The sequence below is a fragment of the Glandiceps talaboti genome, chromosome 17, assembly GCF_964340395.1.
Source record: "Glandiceps talaboti chromosome 17, keGlaTala1.1, whole genome shotgun sequence".
Lineage (NCBI taxonomy): Eukaryota > Metazoa > Hemichordata > Enteropneusta > Spengelidae > Glandiceps > Glandiceps talaboti.
Window position 1 is genome coordinate 13,949,172 of NC_135565.1, and position 17,837 is coordinate 13,967,008.

At 35.5% G+C, this 17,837-nt stretch overlaps 1 protein-coding gene across 1 annotated transcript; it reads left to right on the top strand.

Moving 5' to 3' along the window:
- Nucleotides 1–5,496: 5,496 nt before the first annotated feature.
- On the top strand, nt 5,497–16,510 carry LOC144447993 (ruvB-like 2). The gene is made up of 13 exons (XM_078138135.1): nt 5,497–5,586; nt 7,322–7,501; nt 7,817–7,889; nt 8,347–8,476; nt 9,119–9,185; nt 10,479–10,585; nt 11,002–11,095; nt 11,666–11,789; nt 12,306–12,519; nt 12,917–13,036; nt 13,849–13,978; nt 14,341–14,458; nt 15,129–16,510. The coding sequence occupies exons 1-13, from the start codon at nt 5,575–5,577 to the stop codon at nt 15,155–15,157; spliced, it is 1,398 nt and encodes a 465-aa protein (XP_077994261.1). The 5' UTR covers nt 5,497–5,574; the 3' UTR covers nt 15,158–16,510.
- Nucleotides 16,511–17,837: the final 1,327 nt, after the last annotated feature.

The following is a 17,837-nucleotide window of genomic DNA, read 5'->3' on the forward strand; positions in this document are numbered from 1 at the left end:
ATTTTACTACATGTCTAGGTGGGAACTACAGTCTTCTAGTGTGTGATATTTTACTACATGTCTAGGTGTTGACTATAGTCTTCTAGTGTGTGATATTTTACTACATGTCTAGGTGGGGACTACAGTCATCTAGTGTGTGATATTTTACTACATGTCTAGGTGGGAACTACAGTCTTCTAGTGTGTGATATTTTACTACATGTCTAGGTGTTGACTATAGTCTTCTAGTGTGTGATATTTTACTACATGTCTAGGTGGGGACTACAGTCTTTTAGTGTGTGATATTTTACTTCATGTCTAGGTGGGTAGTAGTCTTCTAGTGTGTGATATTTTACTACATGTCTAGGTGGGGACTACAGTCTTCTAGTGTGTGATATTTTACTACACGTCTAGGTGGGAACTACAGTCTTCTAGTATGTGATATTTTACTACATGTCTAGGTGGGGACTACAGTCTTCTAGTGTGTGATATTTTACTGCATGTCTAGGTGGGGACTATAGTCTTCTAGTGTGTGACATTTTACTACATGTCTAGGTGGGGACTATAGTCTTCTAGTTGGTAATATCCTAGAGTGGACTACATCTGGTCTACATAAATCTAAGTGGGAACTAGCCTCTCTGAAGACATATTATCTATGATGTGGTTATGGTATCTCTTTTTGGAGGATGTATTGGCTCTGAAAAGAGCCTTTTGGTTTGTGTGCCTTACTGAACATTAGAATGACACAGTATCCAAATGCACTCTTATCTTCATCCAATGAGTTATCTCGTACAGATACCATCATAACATGGTTACTGGCTTTATACAGGAATGCATATGATATAATAATAATGAACTTCAGCCCAGGTACTATTGACTTCACAAAATCTGCTCCGCAAACATCTGAAAATTGAAAATACAAACAGATTTGGAATTTGGAATAAAAAGTTGGGGTTATAGCAGAACAGTTACTGTAAGTTTTGATTGGTGGAACATTGTCAGCATTTGATTCCATAGTTGTTCTAAATATAAGTTGCACAACAAGACACTACCTCTTGATTGTTGCTAAGGGTGTGCAGACCATAGTTCTGGATGTTCATATTTATTTTAGAATACTGAATAAAGTGTCCATCAATATTGCTATCTTTGCAAGAGATAATAAATATTTGATTGTTGCTAAGCGTGTGGCCATATAAAGTAATTATTGTTATTTTTACAATAGATAATGGCATTTGATTGTTACTAAGGATGTGGCCATATGGAGTAATTATTGTTATTTTTGTAATAGATAATAACATTTGATTGTTACTGAGGATGTGGTCATATGGAGTAATTATTGTTATTTTTTACAATATATAATGGCATTTGATTGTTACTATTACTAAGCGTGTGGCCATATAAAGTAATTATTGTTATTTTTACAATAGATAATGGCATTTGATTGTTACTAAGGATGTGGTCATATAGAGTAATTACTGTTATTTTTACAATAGATAATAACATTTGATTGTATAGCAAAGGGCAAAGCCATAATTTATTCTGGATGTGATGTCAGAAATTATTGTTATCTTTGCAATATTTTCCACCAAATTATAGACCAAATTTGGCTAATTTTTTAACATGATCTTGGTGTCAAAACAGTAAATAAAATATTGGATCAATTTAAAACACTAATCAGTTGCCATGGATATTAAAGAGAAAATTGAGAGGAAAACAAAGTTAATGTTAAGCTTAATTTTTTGACTTTTTAACATACACTGATACAGTTCAATAAATTTGGCATGCAATATCTATTTTACATAATTCTGCCACAAGAAATTACCACATTTGAATAAAAACCAGTTGATTGCAAGTTGATCACTATGGCAACAACAGTATTTTCATGGAAATATGAAAAAACAAATTTTGAACAGATTAAAAATAAGAAATCCTTGACAGTCTAGCATAATGCTATGAAGCAAGTTATAAAACAAAATGGAATGATTAACATGATTTTGCAAATCCAATGGAAATCTACATTTCCACATCACTGTTACCATGGAAATCTTAATGTACTTGTGTATGTATTATTATGTATGTAGCTAAGATTTAAAGATATTATGATACGAACAAAAAAATTGAAAATTTTAAGTTTCTATCTCAACTAATTCTTAAGATATAATAAAAACAATAATTTTGAACAAAATCAATAAATATTGTTGCTATGGTTACTGTTACTAATGAAAATAATCAAGGTGACAAAAACATTTGCAACATCAATTTTTACAATGTCATTTAAGTTTGATATATATTTAGATGTACTTTAAATACAATACCGGTTACATAATAAATCTAATTTTTATTTTAAAAATCTCCTCGTTGCCATGGTAACTTGTGGTTACTCTTAAAAATCACTTGACAAAATTTTGTATGTTGCCATAGAAATCGGAATCAGTACATATAACATTTAAAATTTCAAAAAATAAACATTTTAAATTGGATTGTGCTTGTAGTCTGCTTGTTGACCTTTGACCTTTGTTTACATTACAGGTCACTGGAAAGTAACCATGACATTAAATGGTGCAAGTGGTCCAGTAAAGTTCAAAGGTGTGCATGGAGTGACCACAACTCACCTTGGTCAAGTGGTCATTGCAGCTACAGAGAGCCATTCAGTTCTTACTTTCAATTCTAAATATGACCTGGACTCTGAGATCAGATTTGATGGTAAATTTCCCAAAGAATTCACACCATTGGATGTTGCCGTGACAACCACCAATAAATCCAATAAATATTTCATGAGTGATACTGCTAATCACCAAGTCGTTGTTTATCAACAAAATTCTAAAACTACACAAATATTTTGTCAACATGACAACATAAATCCTGAGCGTATTGCTTTACTACATGAAGGATTTGTTGTCACAGATAGTAAAGGGAAGAGAGTGGTCAAGTATGACATGAATGGTGAAAGTGTAGCAGAGGTCAAAGGTCAAGGTCAGAAAGGACAAATCATTAACCCTTGGGGTGTTGTTGTCAATTCTGTGAATAATGTCCTTGTGTCTGACCAGGGTAGTGGTTGGGGTGAGGGTGATGGTAGTATCAAAGTATACAATGACCAACTACACTTTCTATTCTCATTGGTTGATGGTCTGTACTATCCCTATGGGCTAAGTGTAGATTTATGGGATAATGTTTATAGTATTCAGTACAGGTCACTTTGGGAGTCACCTAGGGGGTACATTGTGAAATATACAAAGAATGGAGAAGAAGTTGAAGTAGTTGGAGATGACCTAGGCTGGAGGGGTTACATTGCTGTTTGTAAGCATCACAATGATCCTAGGATTATAGTTTCACAGCCACGCTCCAACCGTATCCAAGTTTACACCAAATAAAGAAATCTACTCTACACTATGGGTAGTACGGTGTACATTTTACAAGAAATAAAAATTATTTTAGTGAAATTCTCAGAGAATTTTATGGAATTTAAGATAACAAAGAGATGTGACGTCATCACTTTAATGTTGTAAATAAATGTAAACAACATTGTCTGCACAAAAATTTCCTCTAGTTTTCATATTTTCAGAAATATTTGTGAATAAAAAACACTCTACAGGTGTGTCGCTATATTCTCTGATGTATGTTATAACATTTTTGAAATGTTTGCAGAAAGTTTTGGTGCTATTTTTTGAGAGAATTTGATTTCTGACAGATTTGCTTGTCGTGACGTCACAACTGAATACATACTACTTCTGATGGTCAACATAAAAGTTGGTCCAGATTTTCATATTTTATGAAAAAATTGTGAATCGAAATGACACTACACAGGTGTCGCTAGATGTACTGATGTACACTAAAACATTTTTGGGTAGATCCGAGAATGTTTTGTGACATTATTTTGGTATTTTTGGAGAAATACATGTTGATGTGTCAAATCGTTCACACATCAACACATACTATTTTCAGCTGACATTCATTAGCTATTAAACTATTTGTGTGTGCAGAATAATTTTTAAAACTTTACCTGTAAATACTTTGACGTTTATAGAATGTCTGTTGTAAATTTTATCCAATTCGTAAGGACGGATGACTTCAAATGTTATGATAAAAAAAAACGTACATAGAAACACGTCTTCACTGAATCGAAGCCATCTTTTGAATGAGAACTGGCTGTGTACAAACGACTGAGGGCGCTATGACAGTCTTCTCGTCAGCCTGCAGCAGGCAGGCACATGAGGCAGGCACTGGAAAACCGGGGACGTCTCTGCATAACGTAATACGTTTTTGCAGTCGATATATTACACACTTTTAATACATGCCAAAGTTTTTGTCACTAAATGTGTAATTTTCACCATCGACACGTATCAGACATATGATATAATCTTATGTAAGTTACTGGCAACCTTTCAAATTCATAAATGTATTTTTCCTGATATGAACGACTTTTGCTCAAAAGATGTATTTCACAGATGTAATAAATCCCATGTACATAATTTCTGACTGTTTCTCTAGTCTATGTCCACCTCTATTTGTCTCTTCCTCTCTGCCTATGTCACTTTGTCTGTCTGTCTGTCTGTCTGTCTGTCTGTCTGTCTGTCTGTCTGTCTGTCTGTCTGTCTGTCTGCCTGCCTGCCTGCCTGCCTGCCTGCCTGCCTGCCTGTCTGCCTGCCTGCCTGCCTGCCTGCCTGCCTGCCTGCCTGCCTGTCTGTCTGTCTGTCTGTCTATCACATGTGTCTAAAGACTTACTGAATCAAAAATCGTATTTAAGAAATTGATTGGGACGGGGGAGGGGTAAAGGGAGATGGGTGGTGGTGGTGGTGGTGGTGGTGGTGGTGGTGGTGGTGAGGTAAGATTATAAATAAATAAAGATATTTATATATAGCATCTAGTATCCATACTCATTGGCACTTTACAATATCAGAACCAAAGACTCAGTATTTCAATGATCTCGTCGAATAGTTCATAATCTATGCTAAATCAGAGAAAGATAACTTAGATATAAACATATTGATAAAGAAATCGACAAACCTATCAAACAAAGTATATAAATTTGTGGCCATATCTTTCAAACAAATTTAAGTGGAATTTGGTGACATATTTTATCAAGAATGATAGACATTTATTCACAACATGTAATAATTCCGGGAAAAGCTAGAAGATACAAAAACATAAGGTTACAAAAGCATAACTTTACAAAGAAAGAAAAACACCTCAGCAAACACAATACAGTAAGTACAAATTGTTGTGAATATGGTAAGAGATCAAGTACAATTTACTGCTAGTATTAGTAACCGTTGCGAAGTACGTTGCGTAAAAGTGCATGTACGTATTTCTATTTTAGAGCGCCCTCACAATATTAACCAGAAATACTTTCTTCTTTTCGACCTAATGACAACGCAGATGGATTTATCCTTACAATTGTAAAACATAGTGCGATTATATTCCAATAAGCAGAACTTGCGACCATAATATTGAATTACATAAGACATATCATCGCTTTTTTGCTATCTTTCTCAATTTTGATTAGTGTTATTTTTTTCAATCAGTAATCATCCTTGGACACATCGTTGGCGGAGTGATATAACTCAACCTATCCCACAACACTCTGCTGCATTCCAAAATGGCGGCCGCGGTAAGTGTTAAACTTTTCAAATGTTCGGCTGAAAATTACGTTTATATTTACACTTGCATCAATTGAACGTTTGAAAAACGGAAACATAAACAGAAACACATAGCCTTATGTGTTCCCTCGGCGATTCTGTCCATACTTCCGTGGCAGGGGTACTTGACAGATCTGTTCGAAACCACATGTCTCGTTTCACATTGTCACCAAGCTTGGTGTAGCTGTGTACATGACATGTATCACTCATTCACTATATGCATGGACCAGGGGCAAGTGTTTAACTGTTTAGTGAAAGACCAGTGTGGACGAAAACTAGTTCATAGTATGTAGAAATATGAAAGTTTGATGCCATACTGTTGCTTAGTAACCTTTTGTTTTCACCATTTTGTTGACGTTGGCATTTCTTGAGTCGATAGCTTGACCATGGAAGTATAACTAAGTACATGTACTATAAGCTAAAACCCATGGGTTATACTTCCACATGGCTTTACATACAGCAAATGATGCATGTGTGGAGCTGCATGTGTGTCTCATCAGAGTGTACATAGTCTTAAGAATAATTGTTATTAAGAATTTACTTATTAGTAGCTTCTAAAACTAGGTACTCTGAAAATGGTGATTTAGGAGCGTATACATGTACCAACAATATCAGACAGCACTTTGTGTATCATGGCCTAACTTAGCTGCAATAATTGTAGCATTACAAGTACTTTTGACTTGAGTTGTAGACAAGCTATCGTTAACAAGTGTACTGAGTGGAGTCACAGATTCAATCAGTAGGCACTAACGTAGGCTAGGACAGTAAAATTACTTCAACTCATCAAATTTTTACTTAATCTCAACTGAGAGTGAAGAATTATGTGGTCACTGCAGCTGTTATTGGTACAACATGTACATGGAATTAATGCACTCATCCCTTGCTCTGTATTTTCTGTCAAAGAGATAGACTAGTGATGTTCAGAAGTTGAGTTGTGGGATTAATGTGGTAGTTACAGCTACAATCATCTTCACTTTCGTACATTTAAGTTTGTATGACATGGACTGCTAGAAATGAGTGAAAACATTTGGTTGCAGACGACAGAATGAAAGACGATAAAATGAAAGATGACAGAATGAAAGTAGTATCAGAAATTGAGAGGAATGCTTTCTTCCCCTCAAAATCCTGCCAATAATATATCCACTTCACAAAATAAGGTTGCTGTGAAATACATTGTATTGTAGTCTTACTATGCAACGATATACATGTACAGTAACATGTATATTTTCTAAAAAGCCTCATTTAAGCTCCTCTTACCTAGTATTATGAGTCCCATGTCCACAGACTACCTATTCATGTCATGGGACTGCCATAATTTGTAGGTGGTAGCTTGCTCAAGCTACTTCTGATTATGTGATGATTTAAAGGATGGAAGATTTACAGACATAAAATATTGTAATAGCACACATAGAGAAACTCTGTTTTCAGTTCGGGAATATTAGACTCTTGGTTACCAACCATCCTTGGGCTACCATTGTACCACTTTCTGAAATTGGTAGCCCATTAGGACTACCAAAGAAAAAAAGTTGATTGCTCAGTTCCTCATCCCCAGAGACACCTGCATGATCCTGCATCCCCCAAATTCTGTCCCCAGTCACTTGTCAAATATACATTGTAGCTTCAAATATGCACAAATAACTTGTTAATGTCACCTCTCAAAATATTAGATGTCTCACTAACAAAACACTTCTTTTACTTTCCATACAGTCCACAGCACAGAAAGTACAGGAAGTACGTGAAGTAACACGTATTGAGAGAATTGGTGCACATTCACATATCCGTGGTCTAGGTTTAGATGATGCATTGGAACCAAGACAAGTATCACAGGGGATGGTAGGACAGTCTTCTGCCAGAAGAGCTGCTGGTGTCATTTTAGAAATGATTAAGGTAAATTTTTCATTATTCATTTAGCAAATTCAGGAAAGTATGATATAAGCTGTATATCATTTGTTGAAATTTAAATTGTGAGCTAAAAAGATGTAGCCGTTAAAGTACTGTACTTTTTGTAAGACAGCAAGCCAGAGATGGGGTTACTTGATACAATGTGTGTGAATTATACTCGGCATTCTAAAAACATTAGATTAATTTCGGATATTTCCGTTAAACATAATTTTTATTCCAGGATATCTGACTTGTCCCTTAAAGCATTTATCTTGTCAAAGTTAGTACATTTTCAAATTTATGATGATATTGTCTCTACAGGATGGGAAAATAGCTGGACGTGCAGTTCTTATAGCTGGTCATCCAGGCACTGGTAAAACTGCAATTGCTATGGGTAGGTAGAAAATCTTACATTGAGGATTACATGTAAGAATATTGGTATCACAATAATATGTGTTTTTGCCTGTCTCTCTCTGTCTCTCTGTGTGTGTGTGTGTGTGTGTGTCTCTCTCTCTCTCGCTCGCTCGCTCTCTGTCTGTCTTTCTCTCTCTCTCTCTCTCTCTCTCTCTCTCTCTCTCTCTCTCTCTCTCTCTCTCTCTCTCTCTCTCTCTCTCTCCCTCCCTCCCTCCCTGTGTCATTTGTTGGTTGGCAGGATACATTTACATACTCTCTTTTGTGCATTGTTTGTTGTTCGGATGACTATACAATTGTACATTCACACACTTTGTAGAACACTACATTATATCAGTCAGATGTAAATGTGTTTCTGTAAGAAATTGCAATAGTTGTACATTCAATTTGCTATCACAGACTGATGTAGTGAAAATTTTATTTCTTTCATTTTGCTGTAGGAATGGCCCAAGCTTTAGGACAAGACACTCCTTTCACCAGTATAGCTGGTAGTGAAATATTCTCCTTAGAAATGAGTAAGACCGAAGCCTTGACACAAGCTTTCCGACGATCAATTGGAATCAGAATTAAGTAAGTAGACATAACTGTTGAGTTAATGACCCATTACAATTTTCTTTACCAGTATAGTATGTACTACAAGTGTCTGACCTCTCTGACACGGTTTGAATGTGGGTGTGTATGTGAAAATAAGAGATGAGGGTACAGTTTGATAATGAAATCGTCAAGTCATCACCACAGAGGGCGCCATACATTGTAGCGTTAGTATGAATGGAACTTGGTGCTAATGGTGCCTCTTCATTTCATATACTCATTTAGATAAAGCTGCAATAACTGTAACTTCAACAATTTATATCATAGAACAAACAATACGTTCACTGATGAGTATTCTGTTACGTTTTATAAGAAGACACCGTACCATTAATTAATGGCTAATTATATCTGTAAGTAATAGAGTAAAGGGCTGCAGTCTTGTTTGAAAGACTTATTTCAACTTTGTCATTTTCAAATACTTGAAAGTTTCACTAAAGAATTGTCACCACTCGTTGTTACAGAGGCCCCTTAGGTCATTTATATTTTCCTTGGCTGAACAATGAAAAATATTGAGGAATAACATCTAATTAGATACTCCTACCTGTAACTTGCCTTAGTGGCTGTAAGTACAAATACCAGTCTATGTGACTTTGACCCTTCTTTACAATATGTTCTTTTCAGAGAAGAAACAGAAATTATTGAAGGTGAAGTTGTAGAAATCCAAATAGACAGACCGGCCACTGGAACTGTAAGTAACAACTGTGTGATATCAAAAGTTAGTACCGGGTAGTTAGCTGTGTGATATTTTTCTGTCTTCTATTTTGATAAATTGTTGATAGGTTGTGTGTTTCTTTCCCTGGATGCATTGTCTGGCCTACCTATCTAGTCATCCGGAGGACGGGTCCCATAGAAGTAGTTCACAATATTTCTCTATTGATATCTGTGCTGCATAACTTTTTCAAGTTCAGCAATAGTTATCCCGAATTCAGCGGCAAGTAGTGTCGGGTACATCAGCTTTTGTCTTCCTGGCTTCCTCCTTCCATGCTTTGATTGCCAAGTAACCAAATCCCTGGCTACTTCTTTGCTTCTGTAACAATGACCGACAAATTAGACCCGCCTCCAGCCAAACATCTCTGAGGTCTTTGGTATTTCCATGTACAAGTTTTTATTTGTCATTATGTTGTGACCAGGAAGTGTTGAGTGCTTTGTCTGGCCTAGTACATGGTTACTATCAGTTTCTACTCACAATGAAGGAAAGTAATTCGGATATATAAACAAAACTATTTATTTCAAAATGACACAAAATTATACACAGTACTAGATAAGGAAATCTAAAAAACAAATGTTCAAAATTTAGCCATCTTAACTAGTAAGTAAGTTTACAGGTGACAGTTCCAAGCTAGGAAAAGGTCCTTTCAACTTAGAAGTAAGTTTACAGGTGACAGTGATGGGCTGGGAGAAGGTCCTTTCAACTCAGAAGTAAGTTTACAGGTGACAGTGATGGGATGGGATGGGAAAAGGTCCTTTCAACTTAGAAGAAAGTTTACAGGTGACAGTGATGGGATGGGATGGGAAAAGGTCCTTTCAACTTAGAAGTAAGTTTACAGGTGACAGTGATGGGATGGGATGGGAAAAGGTCCTTTCAACTTAGAAGTAAGTTTACAGGTGACAGTGATGGGATGGGATGGGAAAAGGTCCTTTCAACTTAGAAGTAAGTTTACAGGTGACAGTGATGGGATGGGATGGGAAAAGGTCCTTTCAACTTAGAAGTAAGTTTACAGGTGACAGTGATGGGATGGGATGGGAAAAGGTCCTTTCAACTTAGAAGTAAGTTTACAGGTGACAGTGATGGGCTGGGAGAAGGTCCTTTCAACTTAGAAGTAAGTTTACAGGTGACAGTGATGGGCTGGGAGAAGGTCCTTTCAACTTAGAAGTAAGTTTCCAGGTGACAGTGATGGGCTGGGAGAAGGTCCTTTGTATCAGTTTACACTTCTCTGTCAGTCAGTAATAACTATTTTTTGTATATTTTCTTCCTTACCAGGGTGCTAAGGTTGGTAAATTGACATTGAAGACAACAGAGATGGAAACTATTTATGATTTAGGAAGCAAAATGATTGAATCACTTACAAAGGAAAAAGTACAAGCTGGGTAAGTAAAAGCTGAAATAAATATACACTCTTTAAAAGATGGACTAGTGTCATTGCTCAGTGGTGACTACTCAACAGATTTCAGAATTAATTTGGACCCATGAATTCTGTTAAAACAAGTGTTTGCAAAAGTTTAAAAATCGCTGAGCTTTTCCTAAACTAGATTTTTGTACTATTAACAATTATCAAAGCCTCTTGCAGCTAAGATTATGAAGTCTATGTACTTGTGTTTACCCTAAGTCACAATATAGCAATATGTTTAGCTTCAGCAAAGAGAATGTTGGGATTTATTGCAGGCATTCACAGAAATTCAAAAGCAATTGTTCTACACTGACCCAAGACACAGCATTCCAAATACTGAAGACTCTGTGAAATTCTAGCAATAAGATAATTTTATCAATGGTCTTGTTCTTCCAGTGACATCATTACAATAGATAAAGCCACTGGTAAGATCACCAAGCTAGGGAGATCGTTTACAAGGGCAAGAGATTATGATGCCATGGGACCACAGGTAAGCCTTACATCAGTAAAATTACCAAATAAGGGAATTCAATGCAACATTACCATATAAGGAAGGTTGAATAACCATATAAGGAAGATTCAATTACCATATAAGGAAGATTCAATTACCATATAAGGAAAGTTTAATACCAATGTAAGGGTGTCTTGCCTTTTCCTATCCTTCAACAAAACTTAGCCATAACTCCCTACAATAAATACATATGCCTACGTAATGTATTTAAATCGTTACAGAGAGACCATATGGAAAACAACAGAAAACATAACTATACCTGAACTAGACACTCGCACATGAAAACAAAAATGAAAAAAATAATGATCTACCTACCCCACCTATTTAAAATTTAGTGTAATCGGAACCACAAACATTTTTTTAGACCTAAGTGTCAAATAGAAGTAGGTATCTACATTGTACAATGCATGGTAACACAGTTGTGTTTTAGTTGTGACCTCAGATTGTTATAAACTTTGAATTGAGATATTAATCAGTGTGATGTTAGTAGTATTTAATAGGAATTAATATGTACACTAATATGTACACGTCTACTTTTTTTCAACACAGACCAAATTTGTACAGTGTCCAGAAGGAGAGCTGCAGAAAAGAAAAGAAGTTGTACACACAGTAACTTTGCATGAAATAGATGTAATAAACAGTCGCACACAGGGATTCTTAGCTCTATTCTCTGGTAAGTTGTGGTAAACACACTGTGAAGCAGTAACTTCATATAAAATAGATGTGTCGTACATAGTTTTTAGCCCTATTCTCTGGTATGTAAAGGTACATTGTATTCTCAGTAACCATAAATTAGATAAAGAATAGATATTGATACTTAGACTTCTGACCAGATGACATAACATCATTACACTGATGACATCTGAGTGATTCAGACGAAAGCTACGTAACTTTTTTAAAAACTAGATACCAATAAGGTAACTTCACTACTACCATAAAATAGATGTTACAAAACAGTTGCAGACAGAGATTCATAGCTCTGTTCTCTTGTAAGGATTTTGTACACATAGTAACTTCGCATGAAATAGATATTGTAAATGTAAACTCATTACAAGGATTCACTATGAGATAGTGGTATACTCACAGTAACCATGAAACATTTGGTGTTGGCAATTGAGAAAAGATCTGCATTTATTTTTCTGATTTTCTGATTTTGACATTATGATATTGTTTTGTTTTTTTCTGACAGGTGATACTGGAGAAATCAAACCTGAAGTACGGGAACAGATCAATGCTAAAGTTGCTGAATGGAGAGAAGAAGGAAAAGCTGACATTGTACCGGGTGTATTATTTGTGGATGAAGTTCACATGTTAGATATTGAATGTTTTTCATTCCTTAACAGAGCATTAGAAGATGACATGGCGCCGATACTTATTATGGCCACAAATAGAGGTATTACAAAGTAAGTATGAAGTATACAGATTCAGTTTTGTGACTTGAAATATTAAAGTGTTAAAAAATGGGGAAAAAAGGTCAAAAATGAAATCAACAAAGATAAAGACTGTAAATGAATAGGACTTTGATAATGGTATACAAGTATTTAGTGAATCTGGTAAATATGGGGCGTAATATACATCACTTTAAAATTGGACATTGTTCATAAGCATATTATAAAATGACGGCATGTATCATTTCTCCCCTCATCACTTAATCCAAGGTATACAAATCCACATAGCACACCCATTGATTTTATAAGCAATATCGCAGAGTATAAAAATTATTACACTGAAATGTAAACATTGTTGCTCATGAGCAAAATAATAATTGATCATCATGTACCATTTCTCTCCTTATTACAGAATCCGAGGTACAAATTATACAAGTCCACATGGTGTACCCATTGATTTGTTAGATCGTTTGCTGATTATTTCCACCACACCGTACAATGAAAAAGAAACTAAACAAATATTAACAATTCGGTAAGTGTTTTCAAAGACAGAAAACGAGTGCTTTAGATGAAAAGAATTGTAAAAGTCTGACCAGGAGATGGGAAGTTTGTAAATGTTTTGGAAAAAACAATAATATTAACTATACCTGCTATAGTACAAACCTAGTAGGGAAGGATGAAATAATTATTAATCATCTTTGTAGTTAAAGTTATACCACACTTCTAATGTGTGCTTTGCATTTACGCTTGCTTCTGTTGCAGTGGCTTGGTTGCCATGGCTTGTCACAGTTTGCACCTGTAATGTGTTTTAATATGCAAAATATTTAGATCACTTTTGTATGTCTCTGTCACATTATTAGAAAGTTGTATTTATATGTACACATCATTACCCTCACTATACCAAACTCCTATAAGTTTGCTCAAATGAAATCAGTGATTGATGTAAGACAGTTATAATTATTATTATTTTCCCAACTTTGATGTCAGATTAGAACTAAAATGTAGGTTAGTCTGTAAAATATGACATTCAAACCATGCTATCAACTATCATAGAAGCATGATATGGCTAAAAAAACATGGCGTATCTTACACTTACAGTGAGTCTAACTCTAGGTGAGAAAATATGTTATCTGACAGATCTGGGAAAAGTTGGTCCTGAACAGAAAGAATGGATCTCTCTAATCATATGTACTAATATGAGAATGTTGGATTGAGTCAATGGCCTTTGATAGGCCTCTGTGGCAGAATTCTGTTTTTGTTGAAAAAAAAATGTGTAAAGCTTACAATAATTCTGTGTGATAAAACTTGCTTAAGAAAGGTTCTGTCTTTTTATGTGTTGTGTAGATGTGAAGAGGAGGATGTAGAAATGTCAGAGGATGCCATCACTGTTTTAACAAAAATTGGTAAAGAAACATCACTTCGATATGCAATACAGCTAATTACTGCTGCTAATCTTGTATGTAGGAAGAGAAAGGTAAGTTAAAATTGGTAAATACAAGATTGGTTTGAGTTTATCATTTTCATCTTTGTTTATAGATAAGACTACTTGCTACCCTAACAAAACATATGTTACTGTAAACATGGAAATATTTGCCGAAGACTTATTTTTGCATATTTTGCTGGGGGAAAAAAAACTACTATTAAAATGTCTTCTTGTCCATGAACACAAATAAACTACTCCTAGTAATTTGCAAAAAATAGTCTTTGAGAACCAGATGAAGACTGTAAAATTGCAAAATTTTCAAGTGTTGAAAATATCAAGTTTATAGTATTGTCTTCACTGTGACAACTCAAGATGTACACATTTCTAAAATTAATATTTGTTTAATTTCACAGGGTACAGAGGTTGCTGTAGATGATATCAAACGAGTCTATTCTCTTTTCCTGGATGAGTCCAGATCTACACAATTCTTAAAGGAATACCAGCAAGAATTTATGTTTAATGAGGCTCCAGGTAATTGTAAAATCATTGATCACAGTACTAAATTATTATTATTAATGTTATTTTCTTGAATTATCTCCTCACAATATGATCATGTGATTTGTTAAATATTGGTGACAGAGCCATTGCATCAATGATCATTGTATGTTCCTCATTCCTATAAACACAGCGATTCTTCAATTGTCAACTTCACTCAGTGAATCAATTTGATCGTTGTGTTACAACTCTTAGGGTTAATGGGTTGATATCTCATCTGTCAAGAAAAGACAAAACAGTACAACACACAAAATCTATCAATTGATGTGTTACATATAGCTCAGTTGTCAGAATACTTTGACTAGAATTTTCACAGAACATTGGTTTGACTTCTACGTGTGTCACTTTTCTCTCCCAAATTTAATTATCTTTGAAAACATGAATACCTAAACCTTAATCCATTCATAACATTTCTATGCCTTTTCTCTCTAAAGATTTTTGTTCTTAAATGTGCAATATTTAATACTTAATTCTGGGAATATTTAAAAAAAAAAAAAATAAATCCACCTATTTTTATATAGAGTACTTCTAGAAATATTTTACCCTAGGGATAATTCAGATATACAAAACAGCACATACAGAGTGTTACCCTAGTCCCTAGTCACATCATGATTGACATACAAACATTCTCAATTATATCTTACAGACAAAGAAGATGAAGCAATGGAATCATAACAGTTATAGTACATATAAGACTTGGGTTTATGTTTGGAACAAAAGATTTGGAACGGATACCTGAAGACCTGGGTTTATGTTTGGATTAAAAGACTTGGAACGAATTCCTGCAAGATTTTGGTTTATATTTGGATTAAAAGATTTGGAATGGATTCCTGCAAGATTTGGAGTCACTCATTGTAAACTATGAATACAATTACAAACCCTTCAGTCTGTATAAGTAGTGAAAATAGATAAGTTACTTTTGTGAGAAACAAAGTTTTAATTAAAAATAAGCCTTTGTCATAATACAGTTCACAATATGAGGCTGTTAAATATTCAGATTTGATAAATGTCACCATTGAAATTTGCATACCAGGACAGCTGTCACCATTGAAATTTGCATGAATAAATACTACTGAGCCTCTCATTGTGTATTGGGTGCTTTTCTGAATAATCTCAGATGTCATCAGCATTACTGCTATCCAGTGAGATGACATAATGCATTGTAACTGAAACTTTGACTACGAAAACTTACTCTTCTTTATTCACTATTAGATATACAGTACACAGTTTAAGAATCCCTTCATGACTTGCTAGCCTATTTTCAGCCTGATGTTCACATAGAGCTGTTGCAGGCATTCATTCTTCTTGTTGCTAACGCATGTTGATGAGTAGTCTGTAAGGTACGCCGTGACGGGGTGCCCTCAAACATCGGCCAACCTGGTGAGGGCAAAACATCACGACGTATCTTACAGTCTAGTTGATGAGGTGTTACTGCCAATCGGGGGATAGCTCTACTGGTGTTAACATAGGGCTGATACAGGCTGTTAAACTCTCCAGTTGCTAACACTTACTGATGAAGTTCTAAGTGCTAGCCAGGTGTTAGCTCTGAGCTAGTAGTCTGTTGGTAACATAGGGTTTGTGCAGGCATTCATCCTTGTTGTGAACGCAAACTGGTGAGGTGTTAATACCAGCCCAGCAACATTAGCTCAGATCCAGCCTTGCCAAGCTGGTACAGGCATCAATCCTTCCATGTACTATCACATGCTGGTGAAGCGTTAGTGCCAGCTTGGCTTGTGTACATGTACACCACACTTACCCTTGGCCAGCTCTAAGCTAGCTATTAACTTGGCAAAGTCAGACAGAAATTCTCAAACTGTACTACCCTAAAGATATATATCACTTTCTATTCCATTTTCTGTATATATACTTAATAGATCTAAACCCAAGTCTCGACCCAAGAGAAAAAAAGTATTACCTTTTGTTTATCAAAGATGTGATTTAGATCATATATATGAAACTGATTTTTCCAATCATTTTGTTTTGTAACAGGAGGATTCTGATGTGATATGTTTAAAATGACTATGCTTGTGTGGAAAATAAAACCTTTTCTTTTTTTAAGAATTCGTAAATTGTATGTCCAAGAAATTGTTTTCGTAATGAGTGAATATTGAATGAATGAATCTTTTCGAGTTCTCCCGTTTACTCAGACTTCATTTTCGAATGAAAACAGGCCGTTTTCCAAAATGATCCATCTTCAGCAGCATTTTGAAATCATTGTATTTTCGTGCATGCTCTCTGTGTAGACAGTTGATGCAACAAAATAGTTGTTTCATTTGAAATCGCGTCATGTAAATGGCTGATAATGATTGATTGGTAAAACACATTAATGTCCATGTTAGATTAATTGGATGAGAGAAACAGTTGTCTGACAGAGCTGTAGAAAAAGTTGGTCCTCTATAAAAGAATGATCATGTCAAATCCTTCCGACTGCTGATATGATAGTAGTATTAATGCGAGAATGTGAGATTAAAATATTGGGTTTTTAGAGGCAAGTAAGTCCATGTCCCCTTTTAGTTTACAGGCAGTACAACTACAAAAAATTAAGCATTGATTTGAACCGATTGTATTTCCGTAGAAAATAGCAAAATTAAGAAGTGTGTCATGAAAACCTTTATTGCTGGGATAGCAGATTGTGGGTCATTTGTGGAGTCATGATGGGTCAATGGCTAGCGTGACCGGCTTGGAATCTACAGGTTGCAGGTTCGAGCCCCGTTGTTTCTGAGTGGCTAAAGTCCTTGGGCAAGATTTGAACCATGACTGTGCTTCAGTCAACCCAATTGGGGACCTGGTAGGATGTAGGTTGCAATGTGAAGGCTTTAATCCTATGCGCTTAAACGGCTGCAATGGATTGTATGCTCCCCGGGGAGTTGAGGAAGACTAAAGGGCCGTGGCCGTTGTGCCGGTCTGATCCGAGCCAGGGGTAATAATTGTAAAACGCTTTGAGCACGGAGTTGGGAAAGCGCTATATAAGAACCCAACATTATTATTATTACAATTGATGTATGAGTGAAGTTAGGCAATTACAGTAGAGTTAGGCAAAATTGGTTGACCAGTATATCTCGCAGAGGACAGCTGAGTTAGGCAAATAGCGGGGTGTTATAGAGTTTCAGATGATATCACATTCCAAACATCTCTTGAATAACACTCATGGTTGAAGTAATACTGCAAGGTCAACTTTCCTGTCAGGAAGGAATCAAACAAGATGACTTGGGAAAACAGTCTTAGGAAGGAATCAAAACAGGGTGATGCAGGAAAGCACTCCTAGGAAGGAACGTGATACAGGAAAACAAATCTTTAGTGATGGTTTCTTGTTTTGGTTAAAGGGTAAGGGAGTGACTCAACCACAAGTACATTA